This window comes from Onychostruthus taczanowskii, unplaced genomic scaffold (assembly GCF_017590055.1).
Source record: "Onychostruthus taczanowskii isolate IOZ18803 unplaced genomic scaffold, ASM1759005v1 scaffold174, whole genome shotgun sequence".
Lineage (NCBI taxonomy): Eukaryota > Metazoa > Chordata > Aves > Passeriformes > Passeridae > Onychostruthus > Onychostruthus taczanowskii.
The window spans coordinates 541483-565480 of record NW_024498951.1 but is presented as its reverse complement, the minus strand read 5'-3'; the positions used below and the strand labels follow the sequence as shown (position 1 = coordinate 565480).

Here is a 23998-nt window from a genome sequence, read left to right as displayed (position 1 = left end):
TGAATGGCCAACTCTTTCCAGGTGACCTTTTTTTTCCCCATTGCCTTTGATTGAGCTATGTTTCATTTCCCAGGTTTGGGGTCTGGTCCCGCAGTCTTGGCAGATGCCTACCCTCAGTCGGGGTAAGGCCTGTTTTTTTTGCTAAAGAAGACTGGATGTGGCCAGTCACAGCCAGACAGCTGTGTAGGTGGCCTGGGGCCATGCTGCTCCTTTGGGGAAAGGACAAAGGGATGCTGTTTGATTTTTACCTTCTTACTTTAATAGGTTCTCTGTATTCTTCACACATATATTTGTAGCTCTGTAGCCTATTGTACTAGTGGCTGATTTTCCCAGTATTTTTTCATGACCTTTCTCTAGGCAGAAAAACAAAAGTACTTCCAGAGCTCCAAGCCCTGGGAGGTGCAGGGTCCCTCTGCTGTCTTGGTTCCTCCTGGGAACCAAGTCCTACGACAATTCTTTGGGACACATTTCATGGACAAAGCCCAGCTAGTGCCGAGAATAACTGCACCTGAAGGCCTTCAAGTAAAGATCCTTTATATTACCTCCTTACTAAAATGATCTCAAGTTTCATTTCCAAGTTGGGAAAAAGGCAGCACCAGGACCAGTCAAACACTAGTTTTGGGGTGTGGGGTAGGTTGCTTTTTATCCAGAGGCCACAGTTGCTTTGGTGAACCCTGTATTTAAGAGAATATGAGCAACACTTTCCCATGTATGTGAATTAACTTAGCTTGTCAGCATCCACAGGTGTTCACATCCACAAGTTTTTTGGCAGAGTGCTGACATACTGTAAAGCATCTGTATCCCCAGTAGTCCACAGCAAGGTAAGGCCACCAGGAGCTAAATTTGTGTTGGCAACCACCTGGCAACATTCCCTTCCCACTGCAGCCAAAGCCTGCCCTCACACACAAGCCAGACCCCATGTGCCCACCCTCCAGATCTGATATCTCAATCTGCCTCACCTCCCACAGCTGCTTTGTATTTATCAATCAAACATGGCCTTTTGGGTGACTGAAACCAGGTCTTATGCATTTTTTTTTCAGCTAAGCTGTGGAACACAGTGTGTAAAGGCAAATCTTGTGTGCACAACACATTTTCCTTTGCATCCAGTGTTGCGTTGAGATCCAGTGTGTCTACACTGCTGCCGGAACTGGTAAACCACATATTGTCTTTAAACGTTTCCAGATATAAATATCCTGGCAAAGACTTTGCACTGTGCAAAATTCATGTGTAAGTACTTAGCTAAATTGCAAGCATTTTTTGTTTGTGTTTGCCAGTGTTCCCATAGACCTTTTGTACCTGAAGCAGGAAGGTCAGAATTACTTCTTGTCTGTAGAAGTGTCTCTGGGCTTGGACTTTGCTTACTAAGCCATATAAAAAATATTTCTGCTTGGTTGCTAGGTGCTCTGAAGAACCATGAACTTGTGCCACTGTGATTTTTGCCAGTGAGAAGTCCATTTCTCTAACTTCCCATTCAGATTCATTCAGCTCATAACCACTCACTCTTCCTGACAAGCCTAAACCAGCGAGTCAAGGAGAGATAAAAAGTAGAGGGACTACCATTTCCTTCCCACCCGTGAGAGATGAGGGAAGGTCTGACAAATACATTTTTAAATACATAGAAACCTGCAGCATTTGTGTTTTCTAACATTATCTGCATTAAAAAAAAAAAAAAATTCTTGAAATACCAGTGCCAATAACAGGCCACAAACCATGCTCATGGATCAGCAGTCACAGAGACAGTCACGCAACTGTGTGCAGCAGCTAGTCACATTCCCAGAGCCAGGGCTGACCAGGCAAGATACAGACTCTGCAGCTGATATGACAGAACCGAATCCCACCTTGGAAAACAAACATATTCTTCAGCAAGGACAAGGAGACAAGGAGTCAACCACTCCTCTCGCAGCAGCAGCAGCAGCAGCAGCAGCAGCAGCAGCAGCAGCAGCAGCAGCAGGTTCTGAGTGTGGCTTAGCACTTCCAAATTGGGGATGAGTTAATAATTAAATCCCAAGATAACTGCAAGGTCAGTTTCACTTTGATCTCCAAGTATTTCTTACCTAGGTTGCAGCACTTATCTTTTTTTGTAAGTCTACCAAGTAAATACAAAGAGGAGCAAAACAGCTCCAGCAAAACTGATATGAGACTCTTCCATTTATCTCTATCAAATTGCTTACCTATTTTATTTAATCTAGGTACAAACATGCTCATTGCTAGAGAACCATGTGTATACAAGTTATCAAAACAAAAAAAAAACTACAAACACACTATCAGAAATCCACACAATCACTGTACTATTTCTCAAGGGACAGCATTATTATGTATGGGGCCCAAAAGAGCAAGGTGAGGAAGAGCTTTAAGCAAGCTCTAAGCAAGCAGTACTTCATCATCCACTGATCCTCACCGTGTTATTGTGGTAACCCAGGAGGATAAGCCTCCAATGCATCTGAAGTATCTGCCTTTTGTACACAATGGCAAGATGCAAGTTCTTCTGACTCCTGATATATTAGTTGGGACACTTGGGTCTTGTCATAGTCCTCAAAGTATCATGCAGCACAGGTTAGACTCCACAGCAATACACAGACACTCAGCTTGGAGCCGAGGCTATGAGATGGGCACCAGGGGCAATTTAAGATCTGTCTGAAAGGAAGGTGCAGCAAAGCACAACATCTCCATCCTGAATCATATGCCTTCAGATTCAAAGCTCTAGTGTCTGATATAAAAGAAAATTTTTTTTAGCAAGGCAATAACTTTTCAAACTAACTTTATTTTAGGGTGGACTCCTAATTTATGGGTGGTAAGACTATTTGCATTAGTAGAAGGACTCATGTAAACATATCAGCCACTAACTTCTCGGCTGTGGAAGACTTTGCACTGCTGTAGATGTCTCTGGAATCCTAAAAGGAGACACCACAAATACGCAAACCAGGAGTAAAATGTAAATAGATAGCTTATATCCTGTGTAACTATATAAAACCTGTTCTGTACAAGTGTTCATCTCTATATACAGAGCAAACACTAGATTCAAGGACAAGTGAGGATAATGCGTTCAAATTACGTCCCAAGGAAATGAATGAGGAAATTCTTTTCATGTCATTACTGGTCTTATATATGTGTTTGGTTTCTTTGAAGGAAAGACTCTTTCAAACCTCCCCATGCTCTGTCTTGTCTACAGTACAGTCATATCAGGTGCATTCATCTCTGCCTCTACTCACTACTGAATCTGAAATTGGAAAGTTCCCAGCCTCCCGAAGTCAAGGAGAATTTCCTTTGCTTGTTCCACTCATGATCAAGACCCATCATGACTGCTGCTGAGGCTACCAGTCTGTGTGCAGGTATTGAAATCACGGCTACTCACAAGTCTCCCTCTCCCCCTCCCACTTTAAGGAATTGAGCAAAGAATTTGGGAAATCACTGGGATACCCAAAAGTGAGATAATTCTTGCATCATCCTGACATCTGGTCTCCACCGCTGGTATCAGCAATGCCATAAATTTAATTGCATGTCATGTCAAAAGTACTTCCTTTCATCTACTTTAGAGTGCTGCTAGCTGCTAGGCTGTTCCTTGGTTTAGGGACAACAAGGAGCCTGTTCCCTGGTCACCTTATTCATCACACATGCTTGATTTTTAGTGTTGAAAACCCATCTAGCTCCTCCTACCACAAAGATCCACCTTTTCTCCAAATTCTCAACTCCCTGTTTGATATACTCTTTTTGTGAGGGTCTATGAGGGGCTCCAGCCGCTTCAGAATGCTTGTCTCAGTTTGCTCTGGTTGCCTTTATCTGATAGCTATGGATATTCTCTATCCTCCACTCCCTTCATTGTTCTGTGGGAAGCTCATGCTTTCTAGCTAGCCAATGGTTTAGAAGAGAGGAAGATTTTAATTGCCATAGCATTTTTCTCTTAAAATCACAATTCATGCAGTGATGTGAGAAGGTCATACATTTTTCAAGTGCCTTCCAAAGGTCTTTGTTAGGGGAAAGAGGTTTTTGTAAAAGGAAATAGCAGGCTCAAGTGCTTTTAAAGAAGAATTTTGCGTATGTGCCTTGTTTGAAACCTCACTGCAGCTCCTCATTGCAAGAGGCCACCCTGTGATAATGACTCAAAGGCAGCATGAACTTCATGCCAATGTCACAGCGGAGCAAGCCTTGGGAGTAAATTGAATATATCATGCATACTTGTCATTTGTTGAAGATCTGAGGCTGCTTTCTTCCTCCAGCAGCTTGCCCTGTTACCCTGTAATTAGGGCCATGATTGGTTCTGCAGCATCTCAGAGCCTTGGGATGACTCTGGTGAGTGCCACAGGTAGGAGGAGATTTAATGAGATATTCTGGGTTTTCAGTTGCGCTCACGCCACCCCACTGAGGTCAGTCAAATACTTTGGTGTAATTACAGGCAAACTTGTAATGCTTCCTCCCCATAAACCTTTTGCAATGTTCAAAATCAAAATGCTGTATTCACTCTTTACTGTCATAGGACAATGCCTGCAGCTACATATGCCAGCAGCAACACAAACAGGAAAGGCATCCTTTCCCAGAGTTTCTGCCTCTGCTCAAAGCCAAGCCAAAGACTCTTCTTCAGTATTAGAATTTCCATGAGTAAATTTCATCCAATACTTTAATTAAGAACTGCAAACTTCCTTGTCAGTTTGCTATTTGGCAATTCACCTGACCCAAAACACTCTGCCTCAAAAGATGATAGAGATAAAAATTTTGATTTCACACTGAAGTCTAATTTGTGGGAAATGCAAGGTAACAGTGCTGATTGGCTGCTTCAGCGGTCTCTTGGTATCTCCCTTTCCTACATCATCTATGCTAAGTGCAGACAAGTCAACACAAAAGTGTAAAAAACTTTCTGGATGGCATATCAGGAGTCAGCTTTCGTTCAAAGTATAGACCACCTCTGGAATGTGGTCTATTCAAATTGATAGAATTTTCTGCACATGTTTTTATTCCTATTACTAGAATTTTGGTGACTTGCTAGTCCATTGATCTATCTGTGATCCAATTTTTCCCAAGACTATATAAGATGTCCAAAAAACAGCTGAAGGAAGTTAGTTCTTTACACTTCACAGGGACAGTCTCTTAACTAAGTAGCAATGGCATTGCTTTCTATTGTCAACTAGTCTGCCATCCCCTCACTGGCACAAGAATTAGACTACGTGATTAAAATAAAAATCTAGACCAAATCTGGCAAGTCCTTTCTTTTGAAGGGATGGTTCTGCAAGGAAAACCTTCCTATTTTTAAGGCTAAGGCAGTTTTCAGAAGTGGCTTACAGGGAAACATTTTTGTGGCCTGTGGCAGGGTATTATTTTAGTAGCTAGTAATAAGCAATAAAATGTGGCCAGTGAAAAACATCTATCTACCAGAGGTGGAACACAAAACCAAACATCTAAGTCAGGGGAGTGTAAGGAGATTTGCTTCTACCATTGTTTTAATTTGATTGTTTTATATGCTGCCACATAGTAGCACAGGATGGAGCACAGGATAACACTTCAATGGAGAAATTAATTAAATGACCTAGTTAAAGAAAGGGTCAGTAGTCCTTAACCGATCCATGCCTCTTCAGACAGCTGGAAAATGCAGAGATTTGAACCAAAAATGTTAATGTATCTATGGAGAATACAAGTAGTTTTCTTGTTAAACACACTGCATCTTCTAATGTTTGCCCTGGCTATTTTGTTTGTTTGTTTCCTTACAGATGTATGATTGCTAATTTCTAGAGATGTGTCTCTAGAGTGATGACTTCAAAACTAAAGGTTATCACACAGTATGCTTCTGAATGCCACAAGTCTCTGGTGCCACAGGCTGGTGGAGATCAAGATCAGTTTCATATAAATCACAAGATGGAGCTGCATCTAACTCAGTATACAACCAACAGGACCATTCACATACTCTCTCCTCTCACATAGCAGTCCCTGTATTTATTACCTTTTTCTACACTTTTCAACATTAAAAATGCATCACTGAGCAAGCTGGAATTTCAGAGGTTTCACTAGCTGGAGGCAACACTTAGAAACACGGGAAGTTTGTTCTTCACCCGCAGGGGAAGAAAAACCTTTTGCACACCACATTCCAGTAGACCATTCACACTGTCTTCCTACATCAGAAAACTACCATTCACATGCTACTGTTGGATTGGAAGGACACCTCTCAGGAAAATATTTTACCTTCTGTTGTGTTAGTGCCTAATCCACCACAACCCTTTGTACATTTCAGTGACAATTACTCCATTAATGTCCAGAAAATGGTGTTTTCAATAGTTGAAGCTAAATATAAGGCTAAGGCCGAAACATTATTTTTGGGGTTTTTTTAATTTTTAAGCAGGTGTTACTTCTAAACTGTCAGAAATTCTTAGTTAACTTTTCAATTTCTTTTGAGTTTTTTAGTGTTTGTTTTTTTTTTTTTTTTTGGATTTTGTTTTTGTTTTTGTTTTTGTTTTTTTGTTTTGTTTTGTTTTGTTTTGGAAGAATGAAGAACAAGAGCCCTTCTTCATGTGAATTCTACCAATTCACAAAGTGGCACTTTCTTTCCCCTAAGGACAGAAGAAACATTCTCCAAAACAAAGAAAAAAACTGAGCCCAGGTCTGGCAATGACACCTGTAAATCATCACAAAATTTACTGGTTTGTGGCTGTTCTGCAATAGACACTTCTTATTTGATGTAGGAATTACATAAAATCTGAATACTGGCTATAAGGATAACATCTGATAAAGATAGTAAGAGATTAAAGCAAAACCATCCAATGGAATTTATTTCGCATGTTAAGAAAAAATTAATGAGGCAGCTTCATTCCATGTCTGAGTGATAAGCATGCTCATAACAGGAATATTCACATGCTTCACACCACACAAGAGCTCATGGCTTTAAATATACTCTTTTAATATCACACAATTCATACATAATGGATATGGGGAATATAATTCTTAACTCACGTCAGACCTCGGACACTGTACAGTTTTAGGCAGCAGGCCCAGAAGCTGAACCTGAAAAGCTCTTGCATGGCTTTTGTGGAACTGGTCCTATTAATGGCCCAGTTTGATATCACTGCAAATACCAACAAAAATGAAAATTCCTCCCCTTCTATGGCCTATGTACATAAATAGCTGTCTAATGCATAAAGGAAAAAAACAAAAGTCTTACAGACCTTACAGGTTTCAAAAGCTCAGAGAAGGCCCCAAAAATGCCTTCTAGGCACAGCTTAAATCTTTATACCCTGCTCTAAGTTTTCCCTTTCATCAATGGTAATTTCTGCATTTGATGACAAATCTCAACACTCTTGATGACAATGACTGCTTCTCTATTTCCAAAGGAGTGATTTCAGATAAAACTGGAACATCTTAGCCATGTCAGTCAACATCTTGTCAATAAACTTCAGCCTTCAGACATCTGTGTGAACTACATATCAGGTAAGAAAGCAAATGCCTGTATTCAACCACAGTCCTGAATCTTGGTTTAATTCGGGAACCTTCAGCCAGAGATTCACTTTGAGAATCAATAGAGCAAACAACAAGAAATCTGTGGAAATCCTTTGGCAATGTACTGCTTCACTGAGTGCATAAATACTCTTCTAGGTTTTTCAGAAGTCTGCATTACCAAAGTTGATAATGCAGTGATTAAAAAGCTAGTTAGCAAAATGCTTAAGATGATAGAAAATTAATACAAAACTGCAGGTCAGAAATGTTACCTCTAGGAAAAGAAAAACTCATTTCATGGCAAACAGTCAAGATTATAATATTGTCCCTTTACCTCAGTGCACACGCTACCTTCTGTATCTCAATGTCCTTCTACCTTCTGTATGTACAGTAGCAAGAGGAAGTCATCTTCACATGCTAACTTTAGCAGACCCAACAAACTCAGCATTTCTTATTTGTTTGGCTTTGCAGAAAGCAAAAGCCTTTTCCTTTGTGGAAAATGCTTGTTTCTGCCTATTGAACTTCTCCTTCATTCCACTACTTTCACTAGTCCTTTTCTCATAAACTGAGTGGGCTGTAACTAGAAGAACCAAGTGAGGAAAATATAAGCATGCAGCTTCTGCACAGCTGTGAACCAGCTCACTAGTGACGAGCTAATTTATAATGACCCCAGCAAATGTCAGAAAGAACCAGCCCTACTCCTTTGAAACATTCCTCAGAAGGAAACCAAAGACCAAATGCATCATTTTACTGGTACAGGACGCACCAAGATCATAAAAATTGTGTATAACTCTCCTTCAGGAGTGATGCCTGTCTTGCACAGTCACTCACTTGGCTCACTTGGCCAGTGCTTGCCTCTTGCATCCTTTCTCCATACCTTTTCTCCACAGCCTGTACTCTGATGTCAAATTAAGGGGATGCTCCATGTTTCTTCTCCTAATACCTGCCAGGCACCCCAGGCAGACTTTGAGTGAGGACAGTGCTATCCATGGACTCAACACAGTTCCCAGTAAGGAGCTTGATTCCTTGGTTCCCACAAACTCAACAATTAGGTCCATTATGATTGTGCATCTACCACTTGTGGATTATGCCTTTAAAGAAAAAAATTTATTTTACCATCACTTGTCCAAATTCATCTGAGTTTGCCCCAGACTTGGATAAAAGATGCAAAAAGACAGGCTTTTTAATCTTTTCAATAAAAATCCTGACCCAGGATTAACTTATTATAATTCATGGTGCCTGAAACCTGCCCTGGGAAAATAAACAGGCTGCCCTAACTTGGGACAGGTCTGTGCAGAGTTAAGAGCCTACACAACTTTTATCTCCTTCACTACATTCACTGATGAAAACTGAAAATTCAGTTTTTGAAAAACCACTAACAGAGGCTTTCAGTGCTTTCTTTTTCCTGACAAGAACTGCATCTCAATTTTCATCTAAAGCTTATTGCTCAAATTATTTCAACTTTGCTTTAAAAAATACTAAAACCTTAAAAATCCTAAAACTGTACTTTAAAAGTAATAAATAGAGGTCAGTATTATGAATGCAGAGTAAAGCTGACAAGGAATAGAGGAAAAAATATTTGGAAAATCAAAACAGACGCATTTTTCAAATAGTTCTACCTTGGACCACTGAAACCAGACAAGTAGTACTGTAAGGTACCTCAGTAGTGTAAACCTTTGGGCCAAGGCTGTTGTCGGTTTGAACAAATGGATCCTGCACAGTTCATTCTATGTACTTTTGACTTGCTGCAATTTCTGTGCCAACTTGAGCAAGTCTTTTAAGCATGTGCCTGATCAAAAGCGCATTTAGGAGCCTGATTGCCTGCAGAAGGCAGACAGTCAGTCTTTCAAGAACACCTCTGCGCTTTGAACAATGCCTTAAGCTAATTGCTTAGGATCTGGAAGATAAGGGCTAATGTGTATATTTCAAACACTGATAGCCACGTAGCTGTGGAGCCAACCAAGGATTGTTGGTAGTGACAGCCTATTACCAACCATGTCTGGAGAAAGGGGCCAAATGGAAGTAGGGCAGTGCCTTTCTGGCACAAGCGTCCTTGTTTTGGCTCCCAGAGCTAAGCACAACAGAGTACAGCTGTGGCAAAGGAAAGATGCTGATGAGCCAGTGTGGAATGTAAGGGGGGATCAAGAGCACCCAAGTTCTCTGAAGTCGCCCAACCCCTTTCCACAAAGGTCAACAAGAGCGGGTTGCACATGATAACTCATTTGCCTAGAGAGTGAGAAACTTAGCTCCAGTGCATGGAAACTTCACTATAAAAAGTACTACAAAGCCTGGACACACATGTGTTCCAGGGGCCTGCAGACCCATCAGCTGGATTGATGCTGGAACCAGGACTGGTAGTACCTTCCTCTTCCTTTATTCTTTTCATTCTCTCTCTTCCTCTTTAATCCATCTCTCTCTCTCTCTCAGTCCCTCTCCTTTCAACCTAGCCCTTTATCCAAAACCCACTGTCCATGCTTATACAGAGGTCAGGAATTACCATACACATTTCCAAGCCAAATGTGTCATTTATTAATACAACTTTGTAAGCTTTAGCAGGCACTCTTGTCATTCCTTTCAACCACAAGGACCTATGATCCTTGGGTGCTCCCTTCCATGTAAGGGTGGTATGCCACACAGGACTAATGCCAGACCCATTTAAATGGAAGCACACAATAAATCAGGATCCATGATTTAGCTCCAGCTAGGCATAAATATTTACACTTTTCCTTGAATGGACACTTGCCTTGAATTAAATATTCCTAATTAACCAGCCATGCTTATTCATTTTATTTTAATATTAAACCACACTATTCAGGCTGGGGACTCCAGTATATACTAGGACTAAGATGGAAAAAAAAATCATAATGTTATTACAAAGAAGCAATAAACAGCAGTTTTCATAAATTTTGTGAACACTGTGAATGCTCAAAGAATGTGATTTTCCTGCTTTGAATAATTTTAGTATATTATTTACTTGGAGTTATTTTAAAATTTTGATACTAATGGGGTAGGAGAGACAGGAAGAGAGGCTTGCTAAAAATAATGAAAGAGGTGTGAGGGTGATGTGTGCATGTACCAACTTGCAGGCATACACAGGTATGCTCACATGTAGTTATGCTAAATATCCATGAAAATTGATCTAAAATACCATAAAGGGAAGGGATTTGTGTACACAGCAAGCTGCTGCCTCAGGATTACAAAAGTTATTGTCAGTTTGAACAAATGGATCCTGCAGAGTTCAGTCTGTGTACTAAGCCAGGATTAATACCTCTGGATTCTGGAAGCCAAAAATATAAAACAAACATGTGTCTGTCTAGTTTGGGTGGCTGAAGAATCGTGTTTCCTGGGCTGGAGGGGTCCACGCCGGCTGGCTATAGACCCTTGCCCACACAATTCTTCATAGACAAACGTAAAAGATTAGAGAAGAGCTCTCCTCCACGTGGGAAACGTTGTCCTTTATTCCAAGACACACATCAGGTGGAGAAACCCATGGGAGAAAAGAGGGCATTCCCTGGCAGCAGGGAGCTTTTATACCCCAAGATGGGGACAGAGGGAGAGGTCCACAGCCAATGGAATACCAGTGAGGAGTGGCGAGGGGAGGGGTAACCCAGGGAAGAGACCAGCGGGGGTACCGGGACAGGTGAGGGAAAGACCATGTGATGGGGAAACAGGGTAACAAACCACGTGATATAATATAAGCTATACAGTGCAATACAAAACTCTTCTGTGCAAATTCCCAGTCACCCAGTGCAAGAGAACAATTTAACTGGTGCACCACAACACCTCCCCCTCTTCTGTTAAAAAAAAAATAAAGGAAAAGCATTGGACTATCTCTGTTTCAAGTTCAGGCGCCACCTGAAATTAGGTATATTATACGGGTGTCCTACCAGAGAAACCAATATGAGCCTGGAGGAGAGCATTTATTTGTTCACCCAACACATGAATAGAACATGAGGGGACAATTTATGTGGGAGAACTGACCTGCCACTGATCAATTAGGAACTAATCTTCTACCTTTCAAAAAGAGCACACATACACACCCCAAGTAGGATATGTGTGATTTATTTTGCCTGTCCTTGAATTAAGAGGCAACTGCATAATTCTGGAGATGGAGAAAAACCAAGATGTCAAACTTAGCAGCCTGGATTTTCGGTGCAGTTCCAGCTTGTTTTTAGATTCCCTAACTGGGTCTGGCAGATCTGGACAAAGAATTACAGTGACAGAGGCCCTTCAGCATTTGTGTTCATAGCACCAAGCATCTGACATTCACAGTTTGATTCTTGACAAGCCTTTGCCCATTGTCTCAATGACTGGGGCCAAACTAAAATCAAGGACTCAAGCTGTTTACATCAAGATCCAACTCTTTTCAGTTCGCTTCATTGCTTTTAGCATGGGGGAAGTACAGTCTGAATCTAGGTTAAGAATAGCTGCCTTCCTGTTTTAAAGTTATTTAAGGAATTTCTAGTATATACAGTCTGTATATATAAATATTAAAAAAGGACCAAAAAACCCTGTAAGACTCATGCATTTTTTAAGAAAACAGCAGACCTACCAATGCGTAGTTGGATCTAATATGTCTAACACTGCTCCCAGAAGGAAGTCTATGCTCCTCTTAGAAATGGGATTGCATGCTAAGTAGCCTCTGATAGCTCCAGCCCAAAAGTAACCTAAAATAGTATTTTTAAGCTTACTAAGAAAATTAAGACCCTTTTCTACTTTCTGCATTACAGTCATCCTGATTAAGAAATGAAAATTTGTTCATCTACTGAATTAGTCATTCCCCCACTCACTCCACAAGCCCTTGCCCAAACCAAATTATCTTATAGGATTCAGAAAGGTAGAGTGCCTTTTTGCCAACATTTGGGTACCTCTGTCGACTGTTCTCAGCACTCTGAAACTGGTGGTGGTTCACACCACAAAGCAAACAGAGAAGAGCATAAGAAATTCGACACAGAGTACATAAGGACCAGAAATTGAAAAACCAATCTGGTGTTCGTTTATTGGGCAGAAAATGTTCAAGTCCACAAAGGCAAAAACCCTCTCCTCTCCTCTCCTCTCCTCTCTTCTCCTCCTCCTCCTCCTCCTCCTCCTTTTTTTCATCACTCTCTAGGGTGGTTCTGACAACATATCAACACAATACTTCAGGTTAATTCACATTAACCTCATATGCATGAGCGGCTGGCACATGGAGCTTGAGACTGGTTCAAAAGTCACTCACCTTCCACAACCACAGTTGCAGGTTTTGAATAGGCTGTACCCAAACTGTTCTTGGCTACACAACGATACTGTCCTGCATCTTCTCTCTGAACATTGTGTATCCTTAAATTCCCAGAATCGAGGACGGCAATGCGAGCAGTCTCCTGCCGGAGGAAGGAGCCATTGAGGTGAGGACTCTATATGCAGGCTGCACACAAACAGCATCAAAAATCTGTTTACAAAGTTTGGGCTTACATGCTTGAACACTGTATATGTCCTACAACTCAAGCAGCTCTTCCTGCTCAGCATTGTCATGACACACTGACCCATTGCTATTTTTGCAGATCAGTGAATTATATCATCAAAAGAGCTCTTATTTAAGAGAACACTCACAAGTGCTTTCCTCAGTATTTGGCCATACTGAGTAGTGACAAGCACGTATCACATAAAATATAGATACACAGAGAACATTTGGTTCATATGCAGAATCATTGCAAATTAAGATATTTATGAGACGAGCCCTGGATTTTCCAAATGCTTCCTTTCTAGCTACTAGAATTTTCAAATACTATAACTAATGCTAATATTTAACACAGTACCTTTAGCAAATAATTAGTATTACTGAAAACCATTCCTACTCACCTTTACAACTGTTTCTCCTTTGACCCATGAAACAGAAGGTTTTGGATTCCCCATTGTAGTGCATGGAAGAACAGCCTTTAATCCTTCTATTATTTCCACATTTACAGGTGGGCGGGTTATTTTGGGTCCTAAAATTTTAAAAGCCAAAAAACTAAAGTTGAAATGAAGCTACAAGATAATAGAATGAGAAAAATTCAGAAATTACATCCAAAAAATAAAAAATCTGCTGCTTTTTCTGTGTATTGCTGAAAGATAAAGCAGTCTTTCTCAGTTTTGAAGTTATTTGGTAAGAAGTTTCTTCAGCACATCATTCAGTTTAAAAGCCACAAAAGCAGCTAACTTGCAGGGGTTATTTGTTCTCCTCAGTGGAGTTTGACAGTCATTTGAATTAGGGCCTGGGCTAAAATCCAAATTCAGATAAGAGTATTTCCAGTATTGAAGAATGTTAGCATTCCAGGTTCTGACATTTTTCACTGTGTAAACACTGTCTTGTCTCAAAGCTCAGATCTGGATTGAACTGATTTTGAAAGAGTTTTAACCCAGGTTTGCCTCTAGCTCAACAAGAAGGGCATGTAAATGCAATTACTATCCTCAATTGAAGGATTTATAACTATGTTAGTGAAAAGCACAATTGAGCCTTAAAGAAAAAGCAATCAAACTCCCTTAAAGTTAATGAGGGATAAATTTAAATTCATTTTACTGAAAGAACATGACCTGCCTTAGTCTGAGCTGAGAGTAAAAAGGATTATTATCTCAGTATTTTAGGAGATCTGACATTTTAATGCCCTTGCATGATAATGAACCAGCAGAAAAACAAGTTTCAGAGAGCATCATCTCCTGGCCACGACCTGCAAGTGACAGGGATGATGCAGAGTTCCAGCATTACCAGAGCTTGAGGGTCATCTCATTAGCACAGACAAATCCTTTCCTACAAACAGATGCTTTAGCCAGAATATACCTCCACTGCCTTTTGAAGTACTTGTGTAAATAACTCTTGCCATGTGAGTCCAGTTTTACTGAGTTTGGCACATATGTAGCTCTCTGCAAAAGCAAATCTTTTGCCTTCCTTGTGGGATGATGAGATTTACAACACAATGCTCCAGACCATTCAACACTTCTATTGAGAACATCTGAACATAATTTAGTTGATTTTGCCATCCTCAGGAAGAAATCTGATTGGTGAAATTTTACAACTAAAATTCACCAGGGCCCTATAGAGTATTGCCACAGAAGACTAATCTATCCAACTCTTTTACAGAGTTTTGTACAAAGGGAGTTCTTCAAAGTATCAGTTTTTTTCTTCTGATCTTAGAACAAATGTGTGTTATTCAAAGTAAATAATCACAACTGCATTAATTTATGATCCCATACGCCATGTCTCTGACTCAAAGAGCTGCACCCTTCTTCCCAAGAACATGGGCTTGCCCTAAATGTGGAATCCCAGGTGCCATAGATGGGAGTCTGCTCAGGCTTTCGATTAAACACTCATGTGGCATCAGGAATAAATTGCATTCCCACTTACGCATTTTCACCTGGAGAGCCCCACAGCTCTGTGCAGCTGCTCCAACTCCATTATCTGCTCTGCAGCAGTACACCCCATCATCACTGTCCTCCACGCTCAAGATGGTCAGGAGCTGCCCATTCCTCTGGATGCTATACCGTGTGTCGAACAGCCTGCAGGGCACAGCATGGATTGTCAGGGACAACCAGACAGAGAAAAGGAATTGCATTTTAATATGCAGCCTGCTGATGTCACTACAAGTGGCAATAAGCTCTACCTTTGATTTTTAACCCACAAGCAGAAGGGAAGGAGCTGAAAATGCTCAGTTCAGAATTAAGATTCAGGTTTTCATTAGACCATGCAGTTCCTGACCTTCACTAGTGTAATGACAATTCTTCCGCCACCCAGACATTGGTAAAATCAGTAGGCATCATCTTTGGGGTTTTGACTGGCCAAGGACAGGCATGAGCACAAATAACCTGTTCCAGCCAGTTCCTGTTTTATGTATCACTGTTCAGTGTAAGAGAAAGATGCTTATATAGGAACTAGAGCTGGCTGAAATTGTTTGAAGAAACTTTCTTCAGGAAAAACAAAACAAAACAAAACAAAACAAAGTAAAAAAAAAAAATTTTTATTAAACAGACGAAGTTAGGGAAATATTTTTAAGGTTGTGAAAAAATACACCAACCAAAGATCATGAACTTTTGTGTCTACATCTTGGAGTAGTTTTGCCTATTTTTTTTGCAAAAAAAGACCCCACCAAACCAACAAACAAGCAAAGAAATGTGCTGAAGCCATCTGAAAGTGAGAGGATTCAAGGATAGCTATGGTTTAAGGACAGCAGGCTTTAACCTAGATATTTCAGAGAACTGCAGAAAGCCCTGAAGCTGGAGCAACAAAAATATGGGATATTGTAACAAAGTATGTGGGGCAAAGACCAATTTCATATATGAATATGACAAGAGAAGTGTGAGTAGGGAGAATGTATTCAAGCGGGAGAGCCAGGGAAATCAGAAAGAAAGATGATGAGAAATCAGAGAGCTGAGGTATTGATCTTCATTGCAAAGCTACAATAAATATAAAGAAATAGTATAAATAAAACGCAAAGAAATTTACTTTTCATAGTGTCTATTTTCACACCTTTGTTGATGCTTTTAGGAAGCACCTTCATGCTAGAGGACTTTGATTCTAATGAACAGTGGAAAAAGGGTTATGACCTGAGGATTTTATCCCCAGCAATCACAAATATCTGACCAGTACATATGTCAGGTTTTGTCTTTTACTGCTAAAAATTGTACAGTAGTCACTGACTAATCCGAATGTACCATTATGATGGCTTAGGCATGTATTTCCTTTCAACAGCTTTTCACCACTCAGTATTACATCTCCCTCCTCTTTTCCAGCATGGGAAGAAAGAGTGCCATGAAGTCATCCAAAATGTAAAAGACATGCTGACTCTGTCCCATTCTTGTCCTATGGAAGGCTCATTGTGGACAGCCCTTTTCTGGAAGATGGGCATTTCACTCAGCACAGGGCACCTGCTGGTTTATTTGCAAAAGTTTTGATGTCAAAAGGAATGGCACTTCCAGAAGACTACTGCTGAATGTATTCTCTGCACTGGCTCTATTCCCATTGAAGTTGAAAGTTTACATACTGTTTTGTTTTGAAGGTTAATCTTGCTGTCTGTCCAGGATGCTGGGACCTTGGCAGGAGAAGAAAATTTTGGAAATGAAATAACTGATATTAATTGTTTTCAATAACTAGGCCCTTTGACGTTTGATACACACACACAAAGGCAGAGAAATATATTTATATGGGGTTTTTTTCAGAAAAAAAGTGTCTTCTGATCTGATGCTTTTCCACTGTGCAAATACTTTCATCTGAGTTTTTAGAAAGTAACAAATATATTCAGCTTATCTTTTCCTCTGTCTTTGACTGAGCTTTTGTATCCAGCAGTACTGAATATTAATGCCTTGTGAAATGAAACCCTTGCTGTTATTAATGCTGCTTCAGAAGTCCCTGTAAAGGAAAGAAGAACCTGTTCTCTATGGCCTTACCAGAAAAGGTGTTTTTATTTTTATTTTCCATTTTGGTCAAAGCACTGTGTTTCAGAGAGAGAGTAGAATGGCTTTAAGAATTATGTGTTTGGCTTCTGGAAGAGGGGATTGAGATGATAAATGATCTGGATTTCAAATTACCTTAGAACACAGGGAGAATGATAATTTTAAAGATATGGAGAAAGAAAGAGACAGTCCTTCATGGATGGCTTTCTCTCCCTGCTTTGATTTTCAGCCATGATGTCACCGATAGGGAAGGAATTAGGAAAAGGTAGCCTGATTTGGAAATAACAGCCATGGGAGTTCAGACCTCCATGCTGGAACAAAGCCAGAGTTAGAAGATCAGGGCATATTTTGCTGAGATTGCAGACAATGAAAAAAATATTTCTGAAGGCCTATATTCATATTTGTATCTTTCTGCTTTGTCCTACTCCAAAGCAGTTTTCCAAGCAGTGAGACCTCCTTCTGCTGCAGACATATTTGGAGTGTCCTATGCCAATGGTTCAAAAGCTTTTTGGATGTTTCACCACAATAGAGAGAACCATACTTCAGGTGACCATCTGCCCAACAAGCACATCTCCTGTGGAGGCTGGGTATTGACTATGCTATACAAAGTTGTGTCGTGCTGCATTTTCCCTAACAGAGGAAGTCACTTACAGCCATTTAGAATGAGAAACTGGTGTGAAGCCATGTGGCAGATGTAATGTGATTTCAGAGCTAGAAGATCGAGTTTTTACTTTGTAGAAACCTGTCTGCAGCAAAAGAGAAAAAACAATGGTAGCATATTTCCACACTTCCAGAAGGCTGCCTTCTTTGTTGACATCTTGATGTCTGGTTGCTAATGACTCACAGTTGCATAACAATGAGAAGATAATTTCCAGATCCAGAACTAGAAGCAAATAAGAATGGCACAGTACAACCCCTTCCATGCAAAGTTTCCAAGAACATTGAGACAGACAACAAGCCCTGCTAAGCTCCTTTTAAATATTATACAGCATCCTCCTCCTTCATTAATGCATGAACTGAGGAAGAGAGCACATTGAATTGTCTGAAGCTGGAGAGAAAACTCCTTGCAGCAGACACCAACTCTCTGCAAGCTCAAATGTGTGAAGGTGCAAGAGCAACTCCCAAGTGCTCTTACCACTCCCTCAGAAATACAGAATCCTAGATAATTACAGCCACTCATTCTCTCTCCTGACACAGACTGATTTTTATATTTCCAGATATCTCCTGTATCATGAAAAGAATCACTGCCAATTTTAGCAGAAGGTGCTGGTGAGGGCTGGCGCTGCTCCTTACCTGATGGGAATGCTGTTGCGTGTCCATGTAATCTCGGGCTCAGGATATGACTCCACTACACAGACAAACTTGGCAACATCTTCTACCAGGGCATCCACTGTTTCCAGAGGAGTGCTGATCAAGGGAGCTGTGTGAAAAAGCAAAAATGAGAACACCTTCTGGTGCCTACTGGAGAGAGTTACATAGCCTACCAAACACCTTTGGTGGAGGGACCCATGTCCCTGCAGGGTCACTCAATGGCATTTTCCCTTGAGGTCTCTCCATAAGGTGCAAAACAGAGCAAACCAAGCTCCAACAAGCGCAGTGCATCCTGTGTTCCTGACCCACCTCCTCCTCAAGACTCACAGCAATAGGTGAGCATACTGCAAGGACACAGGTGAGGATGTCCCACTGCTGCAAGGGTGACATTGCATAGGCTGAAAGTGCAAGGGGCAGCACACAAATTGAAGCCAAGCTGTCCTGCTCCTGGAGTGGGAAGAGTGCCCCCTTATTAGTGCACAAGATATGGGTTTTTTTGTAATTATAACAGGATTTATTCACTCAACTATTTATCTTAAAAAAAAAAAAAAGAAAGAAAGAAAAATAAAACACAACCAACAACAACAAACCCGTTACATACAAACACCAAACCCATTATATAGTGTTGTATTTTTCTAAGCCAGGGTCACAAAGACCATTCAGGTCATTCAGATTTGTGTCCTGTCTAGGACACAGTCTCATTTTCTCACATTTTCTAACCAAGAAGCATGAGGATTAGAAGTTTAATAGCTCTGTCTAATGCTCATTATCATAGACCTGTAGTCATATGTTACTTGAATGCATCTTTAGAAATGTTTGCCATCGCTCTGGTGAAAGACTTGAAGCACAGCTGGAAGGGATCAAGGCATAAACATAGCCACTTGCTTTCCTGGTCATGTTATTCATTGCAGCCACTGCCTCTAAAAGCATTTGAATGTCTTGAAAAATGGCTGCAAGGGACACACATCCATATTGATTGGACTAGATTTAACTGACAACAGTGCTGAGATAAACTAGTTTTTACTATATTCCTGAAAAACTACCTTGAAAATACATCATGGATTCAGGATCTTCCTGTTCCTCACTGAGCATAGCAGCTTCTGGCCCATTATTTTTTCACAGAGAATCCCAACTGCTGTGTATCTACTGGCCCTCCATAGTACAACGAGATTCAAATTCAGGCAAAAAATAAACTATATCCATTTTACCCTTCCCTTCCTAAGAAATGGGCGAAAGAGAAGACATTCAGATTTAAGTGACTGAGAATAATAGAAAGTCAATACCTTAATCCTTTATCCATTTACATGGAAGTCAAAATTAGAATGTCTTTGGAGTTCTGTCAGAATGAAGCTAGAGGAAGAAAGGATCAGCTTCCACTATCAGGTTTATGTAAAACACTAAACGCTTTTGATGTTTGATTAGAATGAATCTGTCTCAATAATATTTCTAGATTGTATGACTTTGGATCATAACAATAATGACTACACTTATGTAAATCTCAAAACTACATCTAAGATAGCTCTAAAGGTCATATGGATGAAATTTCAATTACAACAAATCTGTGACAAGTTCATTGTTTAAGATCACTGCTTCAAATTATATCATGCATCACTTTATTAGGTCATTTTGGGTCACATTAAACAGAAATAATCATCTATATTGTTCCCCAGATGAACCCCACGCCAGTGAAACCAAATGGAAGACTTCTATAAAGTCTTAATTTTGTTACTAATGAAGATTGTCTTAGGAGAATAACCCCCGACAATGGTTATCCTTTCTGCTTTAATGAGACATTGCTATTTCATGACAAAGTTTATTGGAGTTTAATGGCATTAACCCCACAGTTTTGCAATCCAATTTTATATAGTATGGTTTTTTTGCTGTTGTCCACATTCCACGATCTCTGGAAGGATGCTTTTCTAACCCTGAGAAATGTAAATTTTTATAGTAACAATAATTCAAAGCAACCTGTTTTATAACTGTTGTAACAGTAAACACAGCCACTCCCACAAGTAATGAAGTTACATTTGTGCCAAGAGCTGGTATGCATAATGACCGTATTTTGTTCTTTGGGCAAACAAGTCTTATCACGTTTCTATATTAAATAAATGTTCTGGAAACAGTTGCATGCTTTTAAGTGTGTCTTTTATTCAATAGATGACAGAATATTTAATATTCTGACCTTGCCCCTTTTGAAAGCCAGCATACAGATTTTTGGGCAGAATCAAGCCGCGTGCTTCTAAGAAAATAGTGTCCAAACTGACAGCACTACAGTAACAGGAAATCATTTCAAAGCTGCCTTCCCAATTCTACATCCTCAGAGAGCAACCATGACAGCAACAGGGATGTATAATTTTCTCTTATGCTCTTTTCGCCTTTGTGATATTTAACCCAAGTAAGGACAGAGAGCAGTGGGACTTGCCGTCATTTTGTGAGGTGGCAACAGAGTTCCAAAATGGCTGAGATAGTACTTACATCTAAAAGCTATTCAAACGCCTTGGGTGCTGGTGTCAGTCCATGTTTTCTCCAGAAAGCACTCTAAAGTCATGATGTGTGCATTACCATACTTTAACATAGGAAAATAAAATCTGAAAAGTGTATGGACATATCTATCATCACATAGAAATGGAGCCAGGCCTTTCCATGTGTGTATACTGGGCCTTTCTGATATTTTTAAGGGATCCTTGTGGCTTTAAATAAATTGAAAATAAATTAATTTATATATGTGTAAAGCCACACAGGTGCCATTTTTCTGGATGTCAGCTGTAGTTTCTGAAGATAGAAAAATGACCCAAGGCTGGTCATGGGACCATGAGAAAGCCAAATCCCCTTCTGTCCCCAGCCCACCAGAAGCTTCCAAATGTGTTGGCTTTGGATTTGGATTCACACTTTTGAAACCAGACCAACCAGCCAAACAAAACAATACAGAAAAGAGAACCAGTCCCTCTGCAACATTGCAAACACCTGGAGAAACTGCAGTTTGTACGGTAAAAGCAGCTCAGCTGTGATGTCCTAGAAAAGGGAATGTATCTGTTCATTATACTGTGACACCACAAAAAAAATCTATCCCTGTCCTCTTTGTTTTCTCGTCTCTCCAATAACACTTATTTTACCACAATATTCAAAAGCGTAAAGTTCACAAACTTACTTCAGTGCCTTACAAATATACCAATATTTTTATTTCAAAACCTTTTTAATAAGAAGATACGTTTTGGTTTTTTTTTTCATTTTGGGAATAACCTGACTAATAATTGTAAAAGCATAGCACTGCAAGAGCAGCAATGTTGGCTTAACATGTGAATACTGGCATTCCCCTTTCATTTTGTTTTCCTGAAGCTGCAAAATTTCTAGTAAGCATTGAATTTCAAAAGCTTTAAATTGTAACTCTGAATCACCATTCAGGAAAAATTGTTGTCCGCAGTTTTACCAAATGGTACATCCAGAATGGTACCACGGTTGCATTTTGTACCTCAAAGACTTTTCTAAACAGATTTTTTTACCAATTCTTTTGTTAGCTAAAAGTATGTGAGCATATGCCTATATGCATGTGTGCGCACAAGATAGGAAGAAGGTATGACAACTTCCATGTTATATGCTACAACAAACAGTGCATATTTGTACCTATATACGTATACTTTGTAAAGACATCATAGATATTTATTTCTTTTGAAGCTTTTTAAAAACTTCAAATACTTAAAAACCTACACAGGTGTGCTGAACACAACAGATCTTGTGCTCTGCAGCAACTGGTGCTACCAGCCATTAACACTTCTGAGCTTCCTTTTACATCCCACCCAAGCTGAACCTAAAGATCTCCCCTGCCTATTACAACAGACAAAGAGTTCAATTCCAAACACAAATATGAGAATATTTTCACCGCTATCCTTCTAAAAACAGAGAAGTGACCATTAAAAGCAGACCATTTTTGTCTTCTTTAGGAACACTACAGCACCACCCACCCCACTGTTAGCAGAGACACCTTCCCCTTTGCAAAACCTCCTTCAGCAAATGGCAGAAGAAGAGCAGGGAAAAAGCAAACCTTTCAGAAGTGTCTCAGCTAAGCTGAGGGCTGCCAGGGTGAGGACGTGCAACAGGGGCACCTTCAGCAGGTCATTCATGTTTGATCCAGAAGGCATCCAACTCCTTCAGGCACAGAGTGCAGGCTTCCCAGCCGGCTGCATTTCGGAAGCAGTGTGCAAGCAGGGCTTCTCTGCAAGTGACAGAGTGGGGTCTGAGGGATCTAAGTATAATCAGGAATTCTCCCACCCAGTGGTGGTGATGGACGTGGCCAGCTGGTGTGTATCCACTTTGGTCAGTGTGAAAGCGTGGGGCTCATGAAACAAGAGAAAGCAAATCCCTTCTGAATTCCTTCTAAGCAAACAGAGAACAGTACAATGGGCAAATGCATTTCCAGGACAGTACCCTACCCCAGTGTTGCAAAGTCATCAGACTTTTATTCCAGCACACTGTAAGTGCAATAATAGGAAAATTGCTTGTCACTGCTTTTTCTTTCATCTTAGTCCCCATCTTTTCCAGTTTTTCTCCTCTCACTCGCACACACTCCCTCTTATTATAACCTTTCAAGATTGGCTGTAATATGCCACCTGTTGCCCTGCTGATAGTATTTCTTTTCTTAACAGATGCATTTGCTGGAGCAGAAGAGGTTGGCATTGGTAACTAAAAGTGCCTTTCTGTAGGGAAATATGGCAGTGGGCTTTAATCTCCAGAAATATCTTGTTAACCACCAGGTCTCTACCTAAGATGAAAGACAATCAACACTCATTTTCTAGGAAGTCTTAAAGAAACCTCAGAATCAAGATCTTCTGACTCACTCTTTCTTACCCCATCCCACAAAGGCCTACATTATACTTTCCAAAAACGTCAAGTCACTTGTACTGCCTGTTTTTTCAACATAAATATTTATATGAAGAGCAAAGAGGTTTACCACTGTGGAAAGGCTGATGTGGGGGTAACATCTGCATGAGCAGGGAGAAAGATGAATAATCAGTCCGGGAAGAACCTAACTGATGATAATCCTCTTGGAACACGACTCCACATACTTTTCATCATTTTATCAGCAGAGTGGATGAGAGCCTTGCACTAAACTACATGGTTTGAGGAAAGCAAATGTGCAGTCATAACACATCACAGTGAAAGGTACTTTGAGATCTCTGGAATTCCCTTTATTTGCTAGACCTCTTGACTTAAACCACTTCTAAACAGTCATTTCTGCAATGAATGTACATGGCTCAGCAGTGCTTCTTCTAAGGCACAAATGGAGTAAAACTGACCAGTGCTGGGAATGCGTGAATCCCTATGGTTTGGTATAGCTCTATAATAGCAATGTTACTTTGGGGACATGCCATCGTTAATTAAGAGCAAGGATCTCTAGACAAGCATTCCTCTGAAGATGAATAAAGGCAGAAACACTCACAGAAGATATTAAAGGTATTCCAAAAATTCTGGAGCTAGAAATGACAAAAAAGCAAAACAAAAAGACAATGATGAAAGAACAATAATCCTACCAGGGAACAGAGAAATACTGATTCATGGCTGAAGCTACAAGTACTTCTTTTGTTTAAGTCCAAACATATCCAATTAAATGAGAAGAAACAATAATGAGAAGAAAGTCCAGTCCCCTGCTTTCAGATGTTGTGGGAGAAGCTTTGTTCCCAAGGATTTCTGCTTATCTCTCTGCACTTCAAACACTCCAAAGAAGTCAGTTCATGAAGTCCAGTACACAAGACAAGGTGTGTTCATTCACCTAGCTGCCATTTTTTCCCACTGCAAACTGTTTGTGAAGTGACAAATATAGTATTTTGAAATAAATGCAAAAATACAAAGAAAGTAGTAATTTGTTAGAGTTGGCAGAAGA

General features: G+C 40.2%; 1 protein-coding gene across 1 annotated transcript in view; it reads right to left on the bottom strand.

Annotated features, from left to right (window-relative positions):
* Window positions 1-22259, bottom strand: part of MUSK (muscle associated receptor tyrosine kinase) — a 58706-nt gene extending 36447 nt beyond the window's left edge. The window contains exons 1-5 of the mRNA XM_041400201.1: window positions 22163-22259; window positions 18106-18232; window positions 14771-14922; window positions 13249-13376; window positions 12629-12770 (exon numbers count right to left, since the gene is read on the bottom strand). Of these exons, the coding sequence (XP_041256135.1) occupies window positions 12629-12770; window positions 13249-13376; window positions 14771-14922; window positions 18106-18232; window positions 22163-22259 (646 nt within the window). The remainder of the gene's footprint in view (window positions 1-12628; window positions 12771-13248; window positions 13377-14770; window positions 14923-18105; window positions 18233-22162) is intronic.
* Window positions 22260-23998: the final 1739 nt, after the last annotated feature.